This window comes from Canis lupus, chromosome 21, assembly GCF_011100685.1.
Source record: "Canis lupus familiaris isolate Mischka breed German Shepherd chromosome 21, alternate assembly UU_Cfam_GSD_1.0, whole genome shotgun sequence".
Lineage (NCBI taxonomy): Eukaryota > Metazoa > Chordata > Mammalia > Carnivora > Canidae > Canis > Canis lupus.
Window position 1 is genome coordinate 31816041 of NC_049242.1, and position 24802 is coordinate 31840842.

General features: G+C 49.8%; 1 protein-coding gene across 12 annotated transcripts in view; it reads left to right on the top strand.

Annotated features, from left to right (window-relative positions):
* Positions 1 to 24802, top strand: part of PPFIBP2 (PPFIA binding protein 2) — a 170079-nt gene that overhangs the window by 54506 nt on the left and 90771 nt on the right. For 9 of the 12 annotated variants that reach the window (XM_038568934.1, XM_038568938.1, XM_038568941.1 and 6 more), the window contains one exon: positions 476 to 678. In XM_038568934.1, the coding sequence (XP_038424862.1) occupies positions 476 to 678 (203 nt within the window). Of the gene's footprint in view, positions 1 to 475; positions 679 to 13527; positions 13921 to 14295; positions 14613 to 14806; positions 15109 to 24802 lie in introns of those variants that run through there. The other 3 variants (XM_038568942.1, XM_038568944.1, XM_038568945.1) reach the window with 3 other exon arrangements.

Sequence of the window (24802 nt, forward strand, 5' to 3'; positions counted from 1 at the left end):
CACCGTATTGTGGGGCCAGCCCCAGCCCAGAGTCAGAAACTGCTATGGAAGGAGAGCAGAGGAACGCACACACAGGCAGGGGAGGCCTGTCGGCTGCCATCCACGCAGACAGCCCTGCCACATTAACCTCAAGTTAGGAGTCTAAAGGCAGAAGAATGGCAGCCCGTTGTTTTGGCTCATGCTAAGGCCTGGCCATGTTCTCCCGGTCGTCTAGGGGTGTGAGCTTCCGAGGTTCAGTCTCACCAGACAGGTCATCCACCTGGTTCCCATCTCTTCCTGTCACGCCCAGTCCAGGATTAAAGATGGCTTCTGCTGAGTTTGCTTTGTGAATGGTTCTGCTGAGGCAGAAGTGGTTTTCTGGGCTTCCTATCCTTCTCGTTTGCCTGTCGCCTCTCTCTTTGCTCTCTGTCAGTTCCCTGCCCATGGCATCCACCTTTCTTACCAAGGTTCTCCCCTCCCCCCCTTCTCGTTCCAGGCACTAAAACAGGTACAGAGAACAGTGATGGTAGCTGTGATCCTGCTCTGGCCTCCCCGGCCTCCCACGCCAACCCCTTCCCTGTGCTCCATCTCGTTGAGGACTTGAGACTGGCCCTGGAGATGCTGGAGCATCCTCAGGAGAGAGCAGCCCTCCTGAGCCAGATCCCGGGCCCCACAGCCGCCTACATCAAGGAGAGCTTGGTGAGTGGGCCCGTGGCCTGTTCGGGAATCCACTGGGGAACACAACCACATAACTGCGGGGCTTACGGAATGCCACGCTGCCTGGGACCATTACCTCATCTGTGCACCTTCCAGCCTCTTCTCACTTCCCATCTGGCTTTGGTCAGCCCCCCGCTGTGTGGTCCTTCCCAGCAGGAGGGGAGAGCCCAGGCAAGCAGCTTAAAGTTGTCTGGTCAGCCTGCCTGTGCACTCCCGTCACGTTCTCTGAGAAGGGAGACATCCAGGGCCGGAGGAGAGCAAGCAGGAGAGTTTTCCCCAGCAGGATGACAAGTACAACTTGCCAGATTATAATCCCGAGGTGGGGTCCCTATACTCGGCTGTACCCCCTTTTTCTTACAACAGCAAGTCACCTCACCCATCCCTTCACAGCTGCCCCTGTATGTTCTGTCTTGAGGGCAGGATGCAGGCTTCCTGACTCCCCTCCTGCCCTCTCCAGATCAAGGCTGTACACCTGCTAGCCTCCGAGGGAAGCCGATGAGGAACCAGAGCTGTAACTACATGGCTTTGGTTACCTGTCTCTTTCCCCGTGGGCACGCTGGTCAACTTCAAGAGCCTAGTGAGATTGATTCAGGAATGGGGTAGCCGAGGAGCTTGCCCACTGAGGAGGTGTGTAAAATGCAGCCGTTCCAGGGCAGGAGGGGGGAAACTGGGAAAGCTTGGGGAGGGAGCATGTGATTGCCTAAGCTGATTTTGAGGATGAAAGCCAAAATGCAGTCTTCTAAAGCTAGAATCCTGCAGACTGATACCAAATGGGAAAGTACCCACAGAGGTGGGAAGGCATAATGGGACCACTAAACTAGGAGTTAGAGGTTGAATGTTAGAGACTAAGGAGGCTGAGACGCTCCTGTCCAGAGGCCAAGTCACTTGTGATTAGGCAGGTTACATCCTGGATGTCCTAGCTGACTCTGTTCAAGAGTTCTCCGTCAATACGGTTTTATACTCACACTGTCCTCTGAACACTGAAGAATTCATTATGTTCATGTGTGTTACTCAGTATTTTCAGCGTGTAGGCTGCTCGTCTCGTGTTCTGAATGTACCTGGGCCAGCGTGGCAGGGAGAGTCCTGGCCTCCCAAGACATCTATGTGCCAATTGCCAGAACCAAGCACCTTACGTTGGCAAAAAGGAAGGTAGCAGATGGAATTAAGGTTGCTAATCAGAGTTTAAAGAGGAAGAGCACCTGCTGTGGATTGTCCAGGTGGGCCCAGTGTAGGTCACTGGCGTCCTTATAAGTAAGTGGAAGGAGGCAGCCGAAGGGTTGGTGTGGGAGCGAGGTGAGTCTGCTTTTGCAGATGGAAGCAAGAACCTAGAGACGCAGGCAGGGGCTGGGCAGCTAGCAAGGTGGCCCTCTCCTAGAGCTTCCAGCAGGGAAAGCAGTCGTACCAGCACCTTGGCAAGACCCGCTTGAGACTTCTGACCTCCAGAGCTGTAAGGCAGTACGTTTGCCTTATTAGAAGCCACAAGGGGGCAGCCCCGGTGGCTCAGCGGTTTAGCGCCACCTTCGGCCCAGGGCGGGATCCTCGAGCCCAGGGATCAAGTCCCACGTCGGGCTCCCTGCGTGGAGCCTGCTTCTCCCTCTGCCTGTGTCTCTGCCTCTCTCTCTGCATCTCTCTGTGTCTCTCATGAATAAATAAATAAAATCTTAAAAAAAAAAAGAAGCCACAAGGTTTGTAGTAACTTGTGGAGGTCGCAGTAGGGAATACAGCCAGATGCTCCCCAGAGAAGGGTAGGGAAGCCCGCGGGATGGGTCTCTGGTGGGCCTGTTACCATCTAGGTTTGAAAACCTCCTCATGTCGCTCCCAAATGAAGACAGTGTTGGTGGTCTCTTAAGACTTGTACCACTACCGAGCAGAAGGCCACATCCGCCCCTCCCCACCCACCCTTTCAAACTTGAGGTCGGGGTTCACAGGGGGGCTTTAGGCTTTTCTTTCTCTGTCCCATCCCAGGGCAGAAGGTTCTGTGTCTCCCTCGAGTTCTGTCAGGAATTCTGGCTGTTTCCATACTTCCAGCTCTACGAGGCTCACTCCAGTCTGCTCTGACCATCTTCGGCCCACCTGTGTATACAGCTGAGCTTTCCAAGGCCCACCTTACCCCCCACCCCCGGGAGGACACCCATCCCTGCTAGCCTGACTCCAGCTGCTGTGTTTAAGGGGAACTCTGTGATGCCTCAAGAGGATTACTGGGTCCATGGCCCCTCCATCTGAAACCCTTGGGCCCAGATGTATTTTAAAACTCAGAACTTCTTAAACTTCAGGAAGGTGAGACCGTGCATTTTACTGTATAACATATTCTATAGCTAGCAGATATGGAACAGGAAAGCATTGTCCTTTCTTCAGCAAAACTTACGAATAGCCACATGAAGTGGGATAAAGAAAGACTCAAATACTCCCCTACCTGTTCAGGTCCAGTTAGGCTGCCAGATAAGTTTGGCACCAACATTATTTTCCAAAACAAAACCTTTTGGTTTTCAGAGCTTTGAGGGTTTCAAAACTACAGGTAAGGGATGATGAGCTTCTATGTGAAGTGTTTCAGTGTAGAAAACAAAAACCAAATGTTGGCTATCGGATGTTCCTACTCCCAACATCCTTCAGCCAGAAGTCTCCCAAAGTCACTTGTTGATGCTCTCTTTCCTTGGGCTGGCCTGTCACCATGTGCCAGGGGCCTGTTGGAAACTCCCACCCGGAGCCTCCTCCACTGTTCCCTGAATCCTTGCCCCAGGCTGCAGAGCAGTTCAGCATCTCGTATTAAATGTCCCCTCTCAGCTTGCTCAGGACACTTATCACATAACCAAGAGATTCACCGAGGCAGCCTCCCCAGTGAAAGCCCGGTCTGCCCAGAGTACGGAAAACAGCTCATGGATTTATCCTTCGCTATATAGTTTACAGCGATTACGTACTTCTTCCTTGTATGGACATGCCTGAAAGTGACCATTTCTCTAAATACTGACATTTAGGTTCTTCTAAATCTTTCACTAATATAGTTTTGCTGCAGAGAATGTCCAGGAAGATTTGTCTTTAGATATTTCCTTGAGGTAGGGTCCCAAAGGTAGAACCAAAGTAGAGTTAACAGGCAAAACGCAGGATAGGCCGTTAAACTAGAGTTTTAGATAAGCGATGGATAGTTCTAAAGAAGTGTGTCCCATGCAGTTTGCTTCATCTGGCAACTCGAATCCAAGGGCATTAATATCTTAAGGCTTTAAGACATGTTTTCCAAACCAGTTCTCGGGAAGATTTGACTCATTAATATTTTCGTTGGCAGGGTTTGAGGTACATCCTAATCAACAACCATCACTAAGATTAAAAAAAACAGCTTTACTGATTTCTTAGGAAAAAATGTCTCTTTACCACTTTTGCATTTCTTTGCCTAGTAGAAGGCTAAACATTTTTTTGGAATTACTATTTTTCTGTATGGTCTCCAAAGTTTTGATCTCTACCTCTACCTGGGAAAAAAAAAAATTCATTTTTCCATTTATACATAGCTGTATCCACAGCATTGGCCTAATGTATGTAACTTATAAAACCTAGCCCTAAATACAGATTTTTAAGGATCAGGTTAAAAAATAGCACTAATGTGTTCTTCCCACACACCTTGGAGGTTACCTTGGGCATGCCTACCGCACCCTGTTCATATTCTATGCCCTTCTCTCCCCTGCCAGTTAGGATTTTAGTGCTTTTCTTAGACATTGAACCTTTTTATTTTATTTATTTAAAAGATTTTATTTATTATTATTCATGAGAGGCACACACAGAGAGAGAGGTAGAGACACAGGCAGAGGGAGAAGCAGGCTCCATGCAGGGAGCCCAATGCGGGACTCGATCCCTGGTCTCCAGGATCATGCCCTGGGCCGAAGTCAGCGCTAAACCGCTGAGCCACCCAGGATGTTCAACGTTGAACCTTTTTAAAGCCTTTTGCTTTATGTGTGGCATTTTCCTCATTTTGTTTTTAAATTCTGTTTGTGTTGCTGTTTTGAGACAGAACTTTAGAAGGATTGTAATTAACTCTCTTTCCTGTTTGGGTTTCTTGTTTTCCTTTTATCTCTGGAAGGACCCTTTTTTAACCTCCGATCAAATAATATCCACCTGTATCTTCTCCAGTAAGTTTATGATTTGATTGATATCTTATGATAACCTTGGATTCACCTGCAATGTTTCTTAGTGTGTGGCGTGAAATCTGAATCTAACGCCCATGACTTACTAAAAAAGGATTCTTAAATATTTTTGGTCCAAAGGCAGTTGACATGATTGTTTCTTTTTCAAGATGTGTTGCAGAAAACCACCTGTATTAAGATTTGTAGATCTGTTTGGAGGTTCTTTATGGTGGTTGGGGGGGGTGGGGAATGCCTGCCTTTGGAGGAGGTTTCCTGAAAGTTGTTGCATTCAGAGTCTTTTAGATTAATTATGGCCATCAGCAACCTATGAATGGTGTACTTTTAGAGTGGGTCAAAAGTTCATATAAACATTCCAGGGTACGACAGGATGTTAAGTTTTGATTCTGGACAGAGACAGCCTGTCTGTATATTGGTTCTTGCAGACATAATCTGGGGGCATACACGTTTCATAGTAGGTCGTACCTATATGGAAATAGAGTCCAAAGTAGTGAACAAATCTACCGGTACTTTTTAGATTGGTTTTAGCTTGGTGCTCTTAGTTAAAGACTTTGGCATGAAAATTATGGTCTGTGGACCAGCAAGCTTGCCATTTCCTGCTAGTTTGTTTGCTACTTGGTGTCTTTATAAAGGGGCGCAGTATAGGCCCACTGCTCCTTTACTCACTGAACCATCTCCCAGTGATCCATATTCACAGTAAAGTTTGAGAAACACTGCTTTAAACCACAGATGCTCACTGAAATTATTAAAAAAAAAACAAACAAACATGTGGCTTAGAATAGGAACTAATAAGGCAGCTTGAAGGATCAGGCGGGGAGGGGATCCCTGGGTGGCGCAGCGGTTTGGCGCCTGCCTTTGGCCCAGGGCGCGATCCTGGAGACCCGGGATCGAATCCCACATCGGGCTCCCAGTGCATGGAGCCTGCTTCTCCCTCTGCCTGTGTCTCTGCCTCTCTCTCTCTCTCTGTGACTATCATAAATAAAAATTAAAAAAAATAATAATAAAAAAGGATCAGGCGGGGAGTGTTTATGTCTGTGTGTCCATCTCGTGTTTGTGCTATTCTCCTCTTTAGTCAATTGGCTTTGCCATATCCTTCCATTGCTGCTTTGTCATCTGTTGGCCTGGCATGGCCCAGCTGTGCCTCGTGAACTGTCAGTTGGTGTTCTTTCTCCAGAGAAGTGGCATAAACAGTAAGGAGGTTTATGTGTCATTAACAAGATATCCAGAAGATGGATGGTCCCAGGGTCAAATCAGTGGCTCTGGGAAGACCCCAGTGGCTCTGGCTCTTCCCATCTTTCTGCCCTATTATCCTTAGGGGGTTGGTTTTTCCTCGGGAGTATCCCTTAGCAGCTGCAAGTTGGCTACTACAGCTCCAGGCAACATGTTCAGAGGTAGGACATGTCTTTTCCTCTCCCTCCATTAGGAAGGAAATTTTTTTTCTCTGAAGCCCTGCAGCGGACTTCTCATATGCTCCCGATGCCCAGATTTGTTCACATGTGCATAACTTAGCTGCAAGGGAGGCCGGGAAACAAGTATTGGTACTTTCATTCACCGTAGTGAGAGGTGGCCTTTGTCTAGAAGGAACCATGACAGGAGGGAAGGGGGATGAATGGCTTTTAGAAAGACAGCCCAGAGCAACTGCCACATGGCCTTTAGATTTGATTTTATTCTTGTTGACAAATTCTTTTCGTGTTTTCTCTCCTGCATCATTCCCTCTATGTGTGTGTGGCTCAAATTCCTGAAGGAGAGAATCTAATTGGCCTCCTCCTCATTTTTGAGCCAAGTCCGCCAGGCCGACAGAAATGTTAGGTGCAAAAGAAACAGAAGTTAAAGGCCCTTCTTTTACACACAGCTGTGGATTAGCTGCCCTTGGTGTGGTGAGAGGATCCCATGGTAGAAGACGTCTTCCGTGCTGTGGGACCCTCAGACGCCGACGTGGGCATCTGTAGTACATAAGGAAAACAGGTGCTGCTGGGGCAGAGGGGGATGTGGGAGAATGGTTGGTGGTTAGAACAGGAACAAACAGCAGACTGATCTGGGCCCTGCCTTTATCTCCAGTGGAGAAGGAGCTCCCGGTCCTGGTGGACCACAGGCCGCTGTGTTTCTCTACCGTGGGGCTGGTTCTCTCTCTGCCGGGTGCTGGCATGCTGGACAGAGATCGATAGGCAGCAGCGAAGACTCTGCCTGGGGATAGTTACAAAATTGTGTGGGACTCTCTAAGCAGGGGACCCCCTCTGGGGCTTCAGTGAGGAAAGGAACAAAGTGCCCAGATTCTCTTGTCCTGGAAGTGGTATCTGTGCCTGAATTCTGGGCCTATCACCAGAAAGTTGATAGCGTACCTGGGAGCTTCCAATAAGGCCCTCCTGGAGGGATAGTGTCCTGGGGTCCAGAGTGAGCTAGGGCCCAACTGGCAGAGAAGTTCAGTGGGACTGTTCCATGCTGTGGGACCGCAGAGCTACATGAGCTCAGGAGATGAAAGGGTCATCCCTCATGTTAGGTAGACAGGGCCAACCTCACAGTCCATACTAGCAGAGGGTGAAGCTGAGTCCCTGGCTGCAGGGCTGCGGCATCTCTGCTGTGATGGATATGGAGCTGAGTTCCACAGGGGGCTGCCTCCTTCGCTTCCCTGCAGCGACCTCCTCAACCTGTGGAGAAGTGCAGATGATGTCCTCAGGGAGAGTGTGGCCATTTCTGGTCAAGAGCCTCTCAGTCCCACCAGATGGTCCTGAAGGCCAGAAAGGATAGAGGTGCTTGTTGGTGGCCCTGACATGCACCACAGGCAAGGAGGAGCTGGTGCCACCATGGCCGTGTCTAGGAATCTAGCTGTACCTTGAGTGGGGCTTTTTCCTGGTCTAGAAGGGGTTTCCCTATTCTTCTACACCTGCTTGCCTTGGCTAGATGGAAGCTGGTTGGGTAGCCAGAGCTGGGCTGGGGGTAGAGCCCATAGCAGGACTAGTCTTCCAGAGGGCTCAGCAGGGCTGGGGGACAGCCAGGTGGTGACTCAGGCCCCTGGGTGATGCCCAAGAGCTGTCAGAGCCAGCAGTCTCCAGCTCTGGGTGCTTCTCTAACAGTTCAGTACCTATGCCTCTTCTCCTCCTGCAAATACCTCTATCCTGCTGTTTAATGGCTTTGGATGTGGGGTCAGGGGGATCCTGTGTAAAGTGCCAAGGCTTCAGGGCCTCAAGATGAAGTCCAAGGAAAGGCTGGCAAAGGCAGCAGCAACAGAGTGAGGGCAAGTCAGGGCAAGCCCAGGCTCCAGGGTGAGGGGAAGAGGTGGGCAGAGAACCTGCAGTAGGACTGTCCTCAGGCCCCTCTCTGGAAGCAGGGTTCCTGCAGTAGCTTGACCACCCAGCCGGAACCCTGGCTTTCTTCCACAAGGTTGCAGGTGTCCTCTCAAGTATGCTTGGGTGGCACTGAACCAGGGTGAGGCAGCATGGGAGGTAGGAAGAGGCCAGTGGTCTGTCACTCGCTTGCGGCTTTGGATGAACCTCTCCCTCCCTACTGGAAGTGACAGCTGGTTTGACAGTCTGCTGCAAGATCTGGCCAGGCATTCCAGTCCTGGCTTCATGGCCAGTACCAGCCACTGCCTTCCCCCGAGCCGAGGCCTTTCGGTTTCCAAGGTGGAGATGGGTTAGGGAGCCTCTCTAGGTGCAGCCACCCTACAGTCAGGGCTGGGTGGAGGCTGACATCTCAGGAGCAGTAGAATGGGATGGCGGGGCAGTGAGGTCCTCTCTAGGCTGTGTGCTCCCTACTGACAGCCTGCTGCAGCTTCAGGAGCCTTCGGTTCCCTTCTTAACTAGTCTTTCAAGAACCAAAGAGGCCTGGGCCCAGGAGGCACACGGCCACCCCCCTCATTGCTCCACTACCTTGTCCCAGATGGCTGCTTGCTCAGCTCCCAGCTCCTCAAACAAAGCCCCGTCATTCCCGCCAGATTTAGCTTGCTATCTCTCATTCTGGCCAAGGAAGCAAATCTGTTTACCATGCCCAAAAGCCAGAGGAGTTCTAAGAAAAGGTAGGGAGGAAAAGCTGTTCTGTGAATTATGAACTGTGAGCTTGTTCCTTATGCCATGTGATTTGTCTCTGTTATCTTTATTCTCCACCCGGGACCTAGAACAAAAGATGGATCAGGATATATGCTTGTTGGACATACTCATTTTGAAAAGTTACGGGGCTTTTATAGGGAAATCTTTTTCTCTGGAACTTGAGAGAAGGGGAAACTTGGTGCTTACATTTCAAGGGAGAAGAAAAAAAATAGAGCTTCTAGGAGCCAGTTCCCAGTGTGAGTTTCTTGCCTTTCCCTTTCGTGAGAGCTGAAAGTCACAGGTATAGGCCCTGCCCACCCCCACCCCCACCCTCACCCCCTTTGCTCCCAAGGGACTCCTCCCCTGAACTGGGCTGGTTGTCTGGGTCTTTGTTCCTGTGTGAAGTACCGGATGTAGCCACTAGGTGGGAGTCAGGGATAAATGCTAGAAAGTCTAAATCCCAAGGAAGAAGATCCAGGCTCTGTACAAGAAAAACAGCTTTGTTTGTTTCAGTTGGACAGATGACCTAAGCTCCTCTCATTAATGAAGCTGCTGAGCAGTGTACCTGGGTCAGTTGGCAGAGCTCTTTCCCATTTTCCTTGGAACCCACTGGCCTGAGAGGCCTCTAGGGTCTGTGCTGGGGCAGAGAAAATGGAAGGGCTGAGAGCGGGTCCTGGGAGCAGAGAGATGGGGCCTTCCATTGTCAAAGCAGAGAAGACCTCTCCATACCCCTTCATTCCAGTGCCTTTTGCTGGGGCGCTATTAGGACGGCTCCTTCCATTCCAAGAGGCATTTCCTGGCCCTGTGCTGCCAGGCCCTTGCCCTAGAGAAACCTCCCTGTAGCTTGGATTTTTTTTTTTTTTTAAATACATTTTTCCTGGCATTAGCATCTCAGAGTGGGGACCCTGCAGCTACTGTAAATTTAGCAGTTTTAACTTTCCTGGATTTTTTGCTGCCCACCGCTTGCCCCCAAGTAAATTGTACCCTACTAATTTCTAGAGGTCTGGCTCCTTTCAGACCTGACTTGAGGAAACTATTTCAGTCCCTAAGAACCAATGTTTATAAATGACCAAGAATGTGCAAACACTGGTGAAAAAGAGCAAATAAATCCTTCCCCACTAAGTTTCCTGCTTCGGGCCCAGGGGACATGGTGGCTGATGTTGCCAGGTTAGCATAACTTGGGGTCTGAGCATGTAGACGCCCACCCACCCTCCACCCACCAGGGACCTTCTGCCCTTGCAGGAACCACTGGTAGGTAGGTAGGTAAGTAGGCAGGCAGGCTCTGGAGGATTCATACTTCCAGGCAAACTTGCTCAATACCCTGTGCTTTAAGAAGTTTCTCAAAGTGGTTTCCTAACCTCTGACTATTCAAATATGGTCCTTAGATCCTCACATATGAACATCACCCGGGAGCTTGTTAACAATGCACAGTGTCCAGTCCCATTCTCAACTTTCTGGGTCACAATCGGCATTTTTGTAAGAACACCCTTCAACCCAGATGATTCATTTTACATGGAGAAGTATTACCCTAGCCAGGGGTCAGCAACCTGTGGCCTGCATTTGGCTCACTGCCTTTTTCTTAGGCCTCATGAGCTAAGAATCATTTTTATGTTTTTCAATGAGAAATGATGAGCATATTTTATATGAAAATGGCCTAAAATCCCAATTTCAATGTCCACAAATAAAGTGTTAACATAGCCACCCTCTTGGGTTTATGTGTTAGCTGTGGCTGCTTTTGCACTTAAAATGGCAGAAAGTATAACAGAGACCATATGGCCTGCAAAGCCTAAAACATTTGCCATCTGGCCCTTTACAGGGAAAGTCTGCCGATTCTTGTCCTAACTCCTTGTGGGGAGTGGGGGAGGGGGTTCCTGTGCTTGTGCACCATGGGGATTTGGGCTGCAGTGGCTGGGCTGCTATTCTACCAGCAGGACTTGCTTGCCCGCCCAAAGGGGCAGCGTCCTCTGGCTGGGCTCCTCCCTGTCCTCCGCCTCCACTCTCCAGTGGCAGGTCCACCATGCAGCACACCTGTTGGAAGGACACAAACCTGTATCTGGCATACCAGGGCCATCCTGACACCTGTCACCATGGCCCAGAGCCCAAGGTTCAGGGCTGAGCTAGAGCTCAGGCTGCAGGTGACAGGTCAGAATGGCACATGACCCGTGAGGCACCCCTCCCCCCTCAGTCCACAGTTCTGCCCAATTAGGTGATGCTGAACTCCTGGCGAGAGGAGCCAAACTTTAGGAAGCCACCCTTAGTCATTCCCACACGTATATGAGATTCCAGCTGTATATGAGATTCCAGCCGTGGAGGTGACTCTCCAGGGTTCCCTGCTAAGCCCTGGGTTGGAGGGGGGGGGAGGGAGCAAATCACATGAGTTTCCCTGTCCAAACCGGACTATGCTATCCTCTTAGCTGTGTTTTTAGGCTCCAAATGCTCAGTCTCTCAATGTCATGCCCTTTGCCCTCAGCCGGCTGCCTCATGTTCCAGACAGTGATGAGCTGAGTGTGGTTGCTGGTGAGTGACTTGCTTTTGGGAAGCAAAACGTCCAAGGGCGTTCAGGGTCACCGTAATGACCCCTATTTATGTACCCCCTGTGGTTCCTGAGATCACTCTTCAGCAGTAGATCCAAGGTGGTGTAATAGATAGGAGGACCACCCCCTCAACCCCCTTTAAGGGAAGATTAAACCTTTCAGAATAACTGCTCAGGCCAGAAAAAACACAGGCTTCTAATCCTTTGGGAGTCACGGAACATTTTGATAATCTGAAAACTTTATTTTCAGAGAAATGATGATTTATACATCCAAATAGGATTTTGTATGTATCCTATGAACTTATTCAGAGGCCTATCTAATCCCCTCAAAGTCCACCTGTGGGCCACTGTGAGGTGCCCCTGGCCGGGATGGCCTTCTGAGTGAGGTGGTTCACCTGTAGGTTTGCCAGCTGTGCCCTGCCAGGGAGATGACAGGGCCATGCCCAGGGCCAGCTGCCACCTGCCACCTGGGGGTCAGTGAAAAGATGTATATGGCTCCTGTGTCCTTGGTCACTCAACCCACCTGCCACACGCGTGCTCTGCTCCTAGGTCTTTGGATTGTTATTTTGTGCATTTCTGAGTTGAATCGTAAAACACGCTTTGGAAAAAAAAAAAGGGCTGAAGTAGGAATTGCTACTTGAGGATACCATAAAAATATGTCAAGAATTTAGCTGCAACTTGTCTGGATTCCTCCCTCCTCTCCTTTCCCTTTCTACACCTTTCTGCTCCATCTTTTCCTCTCAGTGAAGCATCGTTACCCTGGGGAAGCACACCTTCAAGACTCCTATTCTCCAATTAGAATTTTAGGCTTCTTTTGCCACGTGAGCCTTACTCTTTCACTCAAAGAATGTTTAAGTTCTTACTGTGTGCCAAAATCTGTGGCAGGCACGGAGGTCAGAGCAGCGTGCCAGGGCTCAGACACATGTTCTCCAGTCTGGTGCAGTGCACAGACCTGTCAACAGTCCAGGGTGGTTCAGTATGACAGGGCAGGTGGTAAAGTGGAGAGAGATGTGGCTGATGAGTGGATGCTATCTGAGCCAACCCCCATGGGCAGGTGGGAGCTAGCAAGGTGGAGAGAAGCCACCACATTGCTCCATTGTCCTTTCTTTGCCTCCTCTTCCTCCAGAACCTACTGAAGAGCACCATAGCCCTGACCAAGGGGAACAGGGGCTGGGATTATGCCCCGTCCTTCCTCATCCAGCCCCTAAACTCACTCTCCATCTTCTTCCCCAGAGCCCCAGAAACACCTTTACCACATACCATGTGATAATCCTTTATTCTTTATTTGCTCAAGGCAGGAAGTCAGTTTCACTTGCCTTGGGTGCTGGGCAAATGGGTGTTGACCAAATGAATTCTCCCTTTGGCTTCCCCCAGACATTCAGACAGAAAGAAACAAAACTTCCCTCGCCCTGCAACCTTAGAGGGCTGCTTCGCCAACACATCCTCTGCCCGTTCTGGTCAGGGAGCCTCGAGGGGTGGGGCCAGGCCCCGGTTGAGCTGGGCCAGAGGCGAGAAGGGCCTAGAGCTCCGTGCACGGATGGCAGAGCCTGCTTTTCCTTCCTAGCCTGTGATCTGGGTGTGTCTCCAGGAATTTACTCCTCCCCTCGTGCCAGCTGCTGGCCAGAGCGCTCCGGCTGCGGCTGCCGCCTCTGATCTGTGTGGACTGGGCCAGCCTGCTGGCGACTCCCCTGCCAGGCCCGTCCTGCTCTCTCTCGGGCTGGCTTCTGGGCAGTGGTGGATGTCGGGGCCATGCTGGGGCATGCTGCCCCTTCTCTTCAGGCAGCGGTTCTGGGGCACACCCCCACCCCCTTCACCCCGCCCCCACCGCCGCCGTGACCCCTAAGGGCCCTGGGAAGGCCCACGCAATCACAAGATGTGCATCTGCAAGTCATTTAGGGCTGCAGAGCTCAGAGGCCTTGCGTGTAACCACGGTTCCCGCTGTACCCACATCAAGGACCGCTTTCATAATCACTCCAGCCAAAGGCCGCACGTTACGGACCAGGCAAAGGAAAAAAGCTGTGTTTAGGGAAGCTCTCAGAGGAGTGAGAGGAGTGTGTGGAGGTGAAGGGCAGCCCAGCCTGGGGGTGGGGGGGGCAGGAGGGGAGGCCACCCTGGAAGGCCAGCACGGGGAAACAGCGATCCCCTGTCTCCACTGGCTACTGCCTTCCTGGGGCTCATCCCCAGAGCTCCCCCTGAATCTCATGGGTACACACAGGAGGTGGCCTCACCCTGCCCTGGCCCTGGCCTCTGAGGCAGCTCCTCTGGAGAGGGGGACAGGCGGGCCTCAGCCTTAACAGGGGCTGTACCCATCCTGGGGCTGAACCCACTCCAGGAAGCCCGGGTCTCCCCTGGTGGCTGCCAGCAGCCCAGGCCAGACTCCTCTGATGGCAAAGGCCTTCCACCTCGGCAGACAGCGCCAGCAGCGCCAAGGACGGCAGACACCCAGCGGGCCAGGGAGCCAGGCTGGGGCTGGTTCTGAATGTGTGCTTTTTTGGAAATGACAGGCCCTCCTGAGGGCCCAGCCCGACGCCCGCCTGGAGAAGGGGTAGGCGTGGGCTTCGGGGTGGGGGTCAGGCTGTGTGTGTGGGAACGGGCAGCTCCTCCAAGAGCAGCACTTATTTTTAGTCTTCTCCCCAGTCCCAAATAAACTGAGAGCAGCTGGGGGCCTGTGGGTAAATGCAGAGTGGAGCGGAGACAGGAAATCGGGGTCTCTCCGTAATGAGTTCCAGCCACTGCAGAAAGGGGAAGCCAGACGAAGAATTTTCTTCGGGACTGTTTCCCTCTGGCAGGCTCTGGTATTATCACCAAAAAGAATGTTCCTGTGTGTGTGTGTGTGTGTGTGTGTGTGTTTACAACTCCTGTCCCAGTCTCTTTTCCCCCTACCTTTTTGCTAGGTCTGATTGCTCTGCAGGCTCCCAGTCCCGAGCCGAGCCGGTGCCCGCGTGTGTCTGGGGGCGGAGGGGGAGGACACGGGAGCAGGACGCCCGGCCTGAGCCTGAGCCGCGGTGCATCTGAAACTGTGTGGGGAGAGGCCGAAGGACACGGGCCAGGGAAGTGGGGAAACTTGAACACAGCTTGACGTCCCGGGGGGAGGGGGGGCAGGAGCAGGGAAGAGGAGAGAATTTGGTGTCTAGCCAGCAAAAGGGCTTTTTCAACCAAGGACTCTAACTGCTGACATGGGTGCCCAGCATGGATGGGGACATTGATGTTTACAAGCATTTTGCGTGGCTGAAGAGGGTAAGTGGCTGGCTGCTTTATCTGGGTCTCCCTGGAGATGCCGCTGGGGGGTGGGAGCGGTGGGGGGGGGGGTGTTTGTCCGGCAAAGCCCTGTTGTGGCCAAGTTCTCCATGAGAATCTAATTATAGGCACCAGGGGAGAAAACAGTCAGCTGTCTTTGTTTCTCCACTGACATTCTGGTGAATGAGCTTCTGTACAGAAAGGCATGGATGCGGTGAAAAAAGTTGGTTCAGCTCTGGCACTTAAATGGTGACCAGATAAAGGTGTCCCCCTAGCCTTTGGGTTCCAGGATGCCGAGAGGAAGCTGCTGCCTTTCAAATGCACTGAATTCAGACCTCAGGATGTTATCGGATGCGGAGTGTTCGCGGTTGCTGTCAGCAGGGAGAGCTTCTGTGCTTCCGGAGGAAGGCTCTCGGGGAGTTCTCTTCTGCTTGCTCTGAAGCCAAGGGTTTGGCTTGCGAGTTGCTGATGCCCTTTCTCTAGGGGACGAGCTCAGGTGTGTGGTGTGAGCCGCGAACGAATGAATGAAATGAATGTTGGGGCCGGAGTAGCATCGGTACTCGCAGAACTCAGGCTCTCTCCTCCTCCGTGACCATCTTTAAACCGGCTCAGATGGTTGTCTCTATTTTTCACACCGAGGCTGAGCCCTTCTCAGAAGCAGGAAGGGCCAAAGCAGCAGACAGATAAGAGACTGGACGTTGTAACCAGGGAGGAGCAGGAGGGACAGGAAGCGTTGGGCTGGGAGAGCCCCCCACCCCCCCAAACACGGGGATGCTGGCTTTTGTATGCACCCTCTGCAGCGCGCGCTCCGCAAATATTTCTAGAGACGGGGGTCCTGGGTGTCCAGTGGTGAGCAAAGTGGAATCCGACTCTGCTCTTGTGGGAGACAGAGGTTACTGTCCCGGCAAATAAACCTGAAGTTACAAATTAAGTGCAGCGACGAGCAGAGACTGTTGATCACCACCATCCAGGGCATGAAAGAGTGAGAAGGAGCAGTCAGGGAGCCCTCCGAGCGAGGAACGCTTCACGGAGACCTGGAAAGTAGGAGTGAGTCGGGTGGAAAATGGGGTGAAGAACACCCCACTCAAAGAGGCTCGTGTGTGTAGGGTCCTAAGGCAAGAGGGAGTTGGGTGCGCTGCAAGACCGCGAGAAAGCCGGAGAGGCTGAGCTCCGTGCGGGGGGAGCCGGCAGGTGCTCAGTCACACAGGGCAGTGGAGGGTGAGGGTTGCGCGGGGACGTGGTTTGTGTGTGGGGGGGGGGGGGTGGGGGGCGTTGTGGCAGAGAAGTGACCTGGGACACGTGGAGGGGGAGCAGGTCCAATTTGTATTTTAAGAAAATTGCTCTAGCTGTGAGGTGGTGTGTGGCAAGCTATGTTGTGAAAAGTAAGGCAGCTGAATACAGCCAGAGCTCTGGGGACTGGTGGGGACCAACCGGTACAAGCCCTTCATTTAACAACACCCAGGAGAGGCTAAGGACCTCCTGATTGTTAGTGTTAGAGCTATTCGTGGTGCAGCCTGCCCTTGAACCCTGCTTTCTGTCTCCCAGTCCAGTTCTCTGTCCTCCTCTCTTTTGCCAAATATGTCAAAAATTACTGGTTTTAGAACTCGGTAGAAATCCTGTCTGTGCTCAGTCCCTGCTCAGCTTTGGGATGGGGGCGCTGCAGCCAGCAGAGAGCAGGCTGAGGGGACCAGACATTTTGGCAAAGGTTTGTATCCATTGTCTTAAGCAGTCAGAAACCTTCCCTGGAGATTCTGGGGGGAAATCGGTGAGAGGTGCCCTTCCCATCACTCAGTCTGTTTTCCCATATCCAAATGAAGCTTTTAACCACACGGTCTTCCAGCTGTGATGTGCCTGGGACCGTCAGTGCCATGTCCCAGGGGATATAACTCCACAGCTCATGCAGAAGCTTTGTCCATAGAGGAACTGATTTTGCATGTGCTGCGGTGTAAGAAGGCCCTTTGTCCTGAGACCCAGGCTGTGCACGCTGGCTCCTGTGCACAGCTGGAAGGCAGCTCAGGGAAGTTTGAAGCAAGGAGACCTCAGAAACCTCTAGGGTGACTTCCAGCAAAACAGTTTTTCTTCTACTTTTAGAATCTTATAGATCATTACACATGAAGCACAAAGTATTGGATATGATATAGGAAGAAGAACCAGAGTATCTTTACCCTAAACACTAGTGCCAGATTCTTTCCCTTTTAATCCCCTTCAAAAAAAAAAAAAAAAAAAAATCCCTTCCTCTGTGACCCTGATCCTAAGACCCCAGGACTTGCTGTTAGTCTGGAAAAGAAAGCCCAGGCTCACCTGCCTGCTTGGCCTTTGAGACTTTCTGCGATTGAGCCTCAACTTACCTGTTTTGTCTCCTCATTCATATCTACTCTGAGCTCTTGCGTCCACTCGCTCCCTTTGCTGAGCTGCTGCCCAGCATCCTCCTAATTGCCACCCACTTTAGGAGACCCCATCGAGGCTCTCATTTTCCAGCAGTTCTTTACTGACCCCAGCCCTGCAGTGGGCTCCTCCACCTCGGATCTCTAGTACCTCCATCTGCCTGGCTCACACACCCCTTTTCCCACTCGTCCTCAAGCCGAGGTGGCTTGGAGAGCTGGTCTCTCTTGGGCCAGGATTCTGAAGGTGCAAACACTGTCTCCTTCATTTTCCCATGCAGAAGGGGTGCCTTTAGAAAAAATGAATGCGGGGTGACCTGGTGTGAGCTGGAAGCCCTTGGCCTTTGACTAGCCTGGCCTGGGCGGGGAGGGGGAGCAGTTAGTGTCTCAGAGCAAGACCAAGTCTTTGAATTTGGGAGCAATGAGGGAGATGTCTGTGGGCCAGGAGACACAGACTAGAGGGGATGCCTTAGCTCAGAAAGGGGACATTGTTCTGTGGCCTTTGGGGGATGGGATGCTGTGTACTATTGTAATTAACACGTGGTTTGGAGTAAGGGCTGTTCTGGAATCTTGGCTTTGCCAAACTTACCTGCTATATGATCTTAGGTAGATTTCCTCAAACCCTGGATTTCTTCATCTATGAAATAAGGAAGATAACAGTGCCTATAATGACACGCAGGTTTTGTGAGGGTCAAGTAAGCTAATGTCGTAGTGTGCGTAGCATAGTACCGTGCCGGAAGAACCCTGCCATACCCGTTAACTGCCATTGGCCGTTATGAGGAAGGTGGGAACTGAAAGGGGAATGGTGAGACCAGTTTGGTTCTCACCCAGCAGCACGTGTGAGGCCATTCCTCCCTCCGGCTCTCGCCCCTTGCTGCATTCCACATCGAGATCTCAAGCTGAAGACCTAAAAGAGGCAGCTGTGACCTGGCCCATGGTGAATAACCAGAGGCACCGGCAGCACTGACTCTGGCCATCCTGGCCGTGGCTGCTGCGTGAAGGCTAACCAGAGCTGCCCCTCCTGCTCCCTCTCCAACAGACAGAGCCCAAGGACAAGGTAATCTGCCGCAGGAGTCCAGAGGGCCTCTGTCCCTCAGCTGTTTGGTTCCTGACTGACTCACAAACAGCTCACACCTGCCCTGCCTTGAGATCCGTGGATCCAACCCACATGGTCACGAGGGAGTCTCTAATAATAGCTCCAGGCAGGGTCTGTGGGGCCCACCCACTGCCCTCTGAGGGGAGCTTATTTTCCCAGGAACAGAAATCCCACTGTCAGCATCTTCACACTGTTGCTTGGCTTCTAGCACTTTCAGTGTTTAAAGCCAACTTCTAGCCCAAAGTCTCAAAGAGAAAGGAATTACCCTGGATCCCCAATGCAGATAGCTTGGGTTCTGTAGTAGAATGTGGGATGAGCTCAACCTGCTAACTTGAGACTTTATTCTGTGTCATCTGGTATTCAAATGGTTGATCCAGTAGCCTGGGCCGGAAACGCCGCTAGGACAAATAGACATGCAGGCATCCTAGCTCCAGACCTTGACTTGCCTTCTGCTCAGGTGGGACTGCAATGCAAGGGGGAGAAGTAGGCATCAGCCTCTGGAAGCCACTCCTACTGGCTGACAGTACCTGGATCCAGCTCTTTAGGCTCAGGTCTCTGCTCCATGTGACCTTGGATAACTGGTTTAACCCCCCTGTGATTCAACCTCCTCGACTATAAAATATGGATAAATAATGCGATGTATGTAAAGTGCTGAGAAAATGCATTGTAGACATTTATTTATGGTAGTGGTGATCTGGACCATAACTGATAGCCTTTGGTTGCTCCAGAGCCATATGCCCCGCCGTGATTCTGGGTGGAGAGGTTTTTCAAGACCACAAGGAGGATAGCAGTGGGGATGATTACTAAAGAGTTTTAGCCATTTGCAATTTCCTATTAGGTATATCCCGTCTTTAGCCAATGTGCCCAACTTGCCCAAGCATCCTATTCCTCAGCATAATGTAGGAGCTAGAATTCCACTGTCTCTGACCTCTGGCACCTGTGATTCCTGTCTGTCAGCTTCTTGGAGAGGCCCTCAGGCCTCTTTCCCAGCAGGGTTTAACAAGGTGACATCATACGAGGGCCATTTGTTAAATAGCTTGTAGATACTACAGAGCAGCACAGCCGTTGGTAGCTCCAAGGGCTGGCGGCAGTGCTTGGGGATCCTGGACTCCTCCTTGCATTCTTCCCTCTCCGGCTTCTGTGTCAGCCCTTTCACACCTTTCTATTTGTCCCCAGCCTGATGCTCCCCTCTCAGCAGATGTCACTAGCTACTTCACTGGGGGGAGGGGGAAGTCACCCATAGATGAATCTCTCCTATTCCCTCCCCTTCACCACAAAACGTAACAATGTTCACAGCCAACATTTTCAGCTCCTGTTTCATGGGCCAAGGCTAGATTGGGATCTTGTCCTCCTGACCCAGTCTGGTTCTGCGGCCTCTCTTTCCTCTGATCATTTCTTCTTACATCTACCCTGCCTGCTCATCCTTGTCCTTGGCAGAAAATGCTTCTCCTCCATTCTTTGTCTCCTCCAATCTTAGGGAAAAACAAGTCAAGACTGTCTTTGAGGGGATCCCTGGGTGGCTCAGCGATTTAGTGCCTGCCTTCAGCCCAGGGCCTGATCCTGGAGACTCGAGATCAAGTCCCACGTTGGGCTCCCTGCATGGAGCCTGCTTCTCCCTCTGCCTGTGTCTCTGCCTCTCTCTCTCTCTCTCTCTGTGTCTCTCATGAATAAAAAAATAAAATCTAAAAAAAAAAAAAAAAGACTGTCTTTGACCTTTACTTGCCTCTCCACGCTGCCTGATAACCTGCCTGCCTTTCGCTATCAGGAACCTCGAATGAGTGGGCTGAAAACTCACCATCTCTACTCTTTCCCGACTGCTCCCAAACCCACTCCCAAACACCGGCTTTGTCCCTAATGACCTCTTTCAAGTTCTTTCTATAGTGTTCTTCCTGCCTCCAGTTTGCAAGCAACTTTTCCTATCCATTTCCCCTGGAATTCATTCCCATTTGGGAATCTTGTGACCAGAGGACCCACTCCTCCCTTGGCCTTCCACCTAATCCCATGTTTTCCATTCATGGGTCTTTCTCTTGTGCCAGTTTGACTGTTGGCTCCTTAGCGGGTCCAGACAGTCCAAGAGGCACTGAGCATTTGCTTCTCATGTCTCCAGTCACAGCACCCTCTCCACCCCAACCCCAGCACCTGATGCTGCCCTTCTGTCCCCGAAAATGTTTTTAATAGCAATGAACCAGTGTGTCTGTTGATATTGGCAAGATGAGGAACATGCATCACTCAAAGAATTTATACTCCCCCCCCCCCCCCCGCCACACACACACACCACCCCCTGGAGAGTAATAGATTCTCTTTGCAAGATAACCACTTCTACAGCCCAGTGCTGTAGGTCCCTTATGTATCCAGCCACCTCCTCAGGAGAATTTAGCAGAGACCAAGCTTATCCAAGGCTATAATTTTGGAACAAGATCTTGGGAAATCAAATGCATTTCATTCACTCCACATGCTCCTTAGGATGATCAGTTAGGAGCCTTTCTGTGCATCACACTAACTCCTTGAGTGAGGAGCTTCTAGATGATGGTCTTCGTGGTATCTTTTGTTTTCTCTGTAGTTTGGGAAAGCAGAGCATCTGAAGGGTAGTGATTGTTACAGTTTTGTGGGTCATTTTTCTATATTGGGAAGACTTTCCAGAGATGCTGTTCTCTCATTCTCCTGGGGAGATTCCTTTGTAGCTTTCAAAACTCATTCATTGGAAAGCCTTTCTTCTTCCTTGAGGGTATAACTGATTCGTCCCTCTCCTGTGCCACTGCTGCTGGCTTATTCTGTGACTATATTTATCATATCTCTCCGTGAGACTACAGAGTTCTTTGAGGGTAGAGACTGAATCATTTATTCAGCACAGAGTGGCACCTAGTAGGTATTCAGGAATATTTGAGTCATTGAATAGATAAATTAAGATTACATGAACTTTAGTCAACCAGACTGTTTGCTGCTTATGAACTTGGCTTTGCTTTCCCCTAAAGGTGGTCATTTAGATCATTTGACAGTGACAGTTCTACCAGTAACACATATCCTCCTCTCATATATAATTGAAACCAAGAGGTCGAAGGCCTAGAGAGGTGTCAAGGTGAGGATAGATCTCTCTTGTTGGACTCGCACTCCACTCATACTGCATTTGTAAGAAACTTCTTTAATTCTGGGCCAAAGAAAGCAAACTGGCTCGACTATTCTTTGCCTAGAAAAGGTAGAGCTGGTCCTGGGAAGAGTTGTTTTTCTATAAACTGCCAGAAAGTCCTATAACTCACGAACCAAAAAATCTAAGGAGTTTTTTGTATTTACAAGCAACTGCCTACACTCATGTTGCTTTGTTCTCTGATATAGAACCTGAACTGTGTAACAGGAATGGAGTATGGCCTCTATGATCCACTTATTTTTATTATTTTTGGTCCCCTTTATTTTTTAAGGTCAACATTTTTCAAGTTTCTGAGAAGTTTGGTATGTGAGTAGTGCTTCTGAGCTTGAAGTCTAGCCTTAGAGACTCTGACGTCTCCCCCATGCCTGGCAGCCACGGCTCACTTGAAATTGCTTTTCTGGATTTGATAAAATCCCTTGACCAGGCAGCCTGGAAATACTACACATTTTCTCTTGTTTTCTTATTCAGCTGAAAACACATGTCATCTACGTTTTTAATGACTGAAGAAGGGGGAGCCATCCCAAGACTTATCTAAGGCCAAGGCTTAGCCCATATAATTAATTGTTCAAAATCTCCATGTTGTTTCAAGCAAGGGATCATCCTATAAAATGATCTGAACCAGTTGGGACAATATGTGAACTGTGGCCAGGATCCTGCAGGAACTGGAATTCACAGCTTATTAGAAGCACTGAAGGAAATGTGACTTTACCTGGTGAAGACCGCAGATCTTGATATTAAAAAAAGGAGGAAAATAAATAAATAAATTAATTAATTAATTAATTAATTAAAAAAATAAAGGAGGGCAGGGCAGCCCCGGTGGCTCAGCGGTTTAGTGCTGCCTTCAGCCTGGGATGTGTTCCTGGAGTCCCGGGATCAAGTCCCACGTCAGGCTCCCTGAATGGAGCCTGCTTCTTCCTCTGCCTGTGTCTCTTCCTCTCTCTCACTCTCTCAGTGTCTCTCATGAATAAATAAATAAAATCTTTTTAAAAAATAAAAATAAAAAGGAAGGCAGATGTATTTCAGACCCCGGGGCAGCAGCTCTGAGTAGTAGCTGTTGGTTTTGAATAGCACCACAATGGATGGCTAGAGCTGTCACACTGGGAAGCCGACACTCCATACTTACACACCACGTGATACCCCCATGTGACCTCTTGTCTGCCCTCCTTGACTCTTCTGGAACCAGCTCTTCCCCCATGTTCAGAGAAGTGAGGTGCTGACAGGAGGTCTCTTAGCATGTACCAGTTAGGGGAAGGCTGCAGAAATGGTCTACCCAACATCACTAAGAATGGACCAGAGCATACATAGAGGGCATGCTCTACTGGCAGAGACTGGCTGGGCTGTGAAAGGTCCTCCTGGGGATTCTGCATGGCTCCCAGCCATGGCATTAAGCATGCCATCCAGAACTCCACAGAGACCTAACATGGCTATCCCTTGGCCAAGCTACAATGGAGGGGCCAGGCCAAGAGTGAGCAAGCATCATGGAATCTAACTAGCCACTAGAGTCCAGAGGGTGAGGGCTCTCAGGAAGCTCCAGGGATGATTCGTCTGGAATTTTCATGTTTAACTTAAGTTGGACTCAACTTCCAGATTAGAAAAGAAATAATTCAAGTTTTTATGATTGGTCCTTGTTAGCTATCGAAATTCTCATTGTGCTCATTTATAATGTATGTAGCACATATTATTTACAGCACATAGCAAAATGCTCACAAGGAGGAAAAAAATTGTGCTCCTGTAGATCTGACTCAAAACATGGGCATCTTTTCAGGAACAGTGGAAAATGAACACGTCCTCAACTGTTTGCTCCACAGGCATGATTCCAGAGCTCTTAGCTAGCAGTGGGGTCTATGTTGTCACTTGGGCATTTTTTTTTTCTTTCCAGACTGAAAGTATTTTGGTTATTGTTCCCTTGGTCTATTTGTACAGATCTTTACAGATACTTTATAGGTATCCTGATCAAAAACACGGCCTTTTTGTTCTCTTGCACAAAAAGACTGAGTTAATTAAAACTGTCAGTACAAGGGAGGAACTGCTTCTGACTGTACTTTGGTCTTTTAAACAAAGCCATTTAAATGATTTCCATATTCCCATGATCATTCACAAACTGAAATACTAGAGCATCCCTCAATAAAAAACATTCTGTAATTGTATTCCCATACATTTTTGTGCTTAATGACCTAACTGATCCTCTGTATTCCTTGGTGAGGTATACTTTCTCCATTTAAAGGCTGGGAAAACCAAAATGAGGTGACCTACTCAAGATCACATGTGATTAGTGCAGCCCTGTCTCTAGCCATTCCTAGCTGTCATTTTGCAGATGTCATGCCTGTGTAGCAGGCAGCTGTAGGAATTCTGTACATGCATATAGAAGGCCCACAGCAAAGTCTCCAGGGATCCCTTGCCTTGAATTCCAGCTGGGCAAAGGGTAGGTACAGGGAACCTGTTGCTCTTGGCCTCGGTGCTCCCAGACATTACGTTTGTACAGCTGTGTAGGACAGGTCAGTCTTTGCAAAGAACTTCTTAATGGGTAGTGAGGTGGTTTCATATTCTTATTACCCTTTTTTTTTTTTATTTCCCACTCATCCTTTTAACCTTACTTTACCTTCTTGTTTATTGTGTTTTAACTTATTTTTCTCTTTCCCTATACCCACCCACCCATCACCACACATGCCCAGTTGATACTCATTGGCCTGTTGAATTTTGTAACATTCCCTGCCTTAACCTTTTTGCTCTACGTGGAAAATAATGGAGGCCAACAGATGGTAGATAGGAAGTTCTCCATTTCACACATGAAGGAGACTGGGTGCTGTCTTTATCCCAGTACATCCCACACAGATACACTCTGTGCTACAAAATAGATCCCCTTTGGCCCTCGCTCCTGATTTTGACTATAGTTGGCTCAGAACTGACTATTCTTTCTTCAACTGCCAGTTCAAGAAATCAACAGTAGGCAGAATTCCTCTGTTACTTAGTATTCTCTCCAAATAGCAGGAATTCCTTCTTTATTCCAAAAGAATAAATTTTGGTCAATTGATTTATCACCCTTTGAGACAAATGCATTGACCAGGGCTTTTGGTTGCAAGCAACAGAACCTTAGTTTGAACCGTGCAGGTTAAGAAGGAACCAACAGGAAGGGCAGGGATATATTGCTGCCTTTACACCACATGAACCAGAGATGAGAATGTCACCATCTCTTTTCTTCTTGGCTTTTGTGTTCCCATGCATGTTGGCTTCTTAGCTGACTCCGGCTGTAAACCTGCTGCTTCCATATGAATGAGAACGTGGCTACTGACAAACCTAAGAACCTTCTAGCACAACCACTACCATTTTCTATTCCCAAGTTTAAAATTTCAGAGGAAGGATCCAACCATCTGCACGTGGATCAGGTGGCTGGGAGGGGTGAGAATATCTCTAAGAAAATGGCAGCCCTCACTTGTGCCGTGTGATTACAGTAAAGGTGATGATCCAGTCTATTCTGGACAGAGTAGATTCCAGGGTTCAGAAAAATTCTCATATTGGTCTTCATTTATTTTCCCTCTGAGCAAGAAAGCAAGAGGAAAATTGCCTAGTTTGG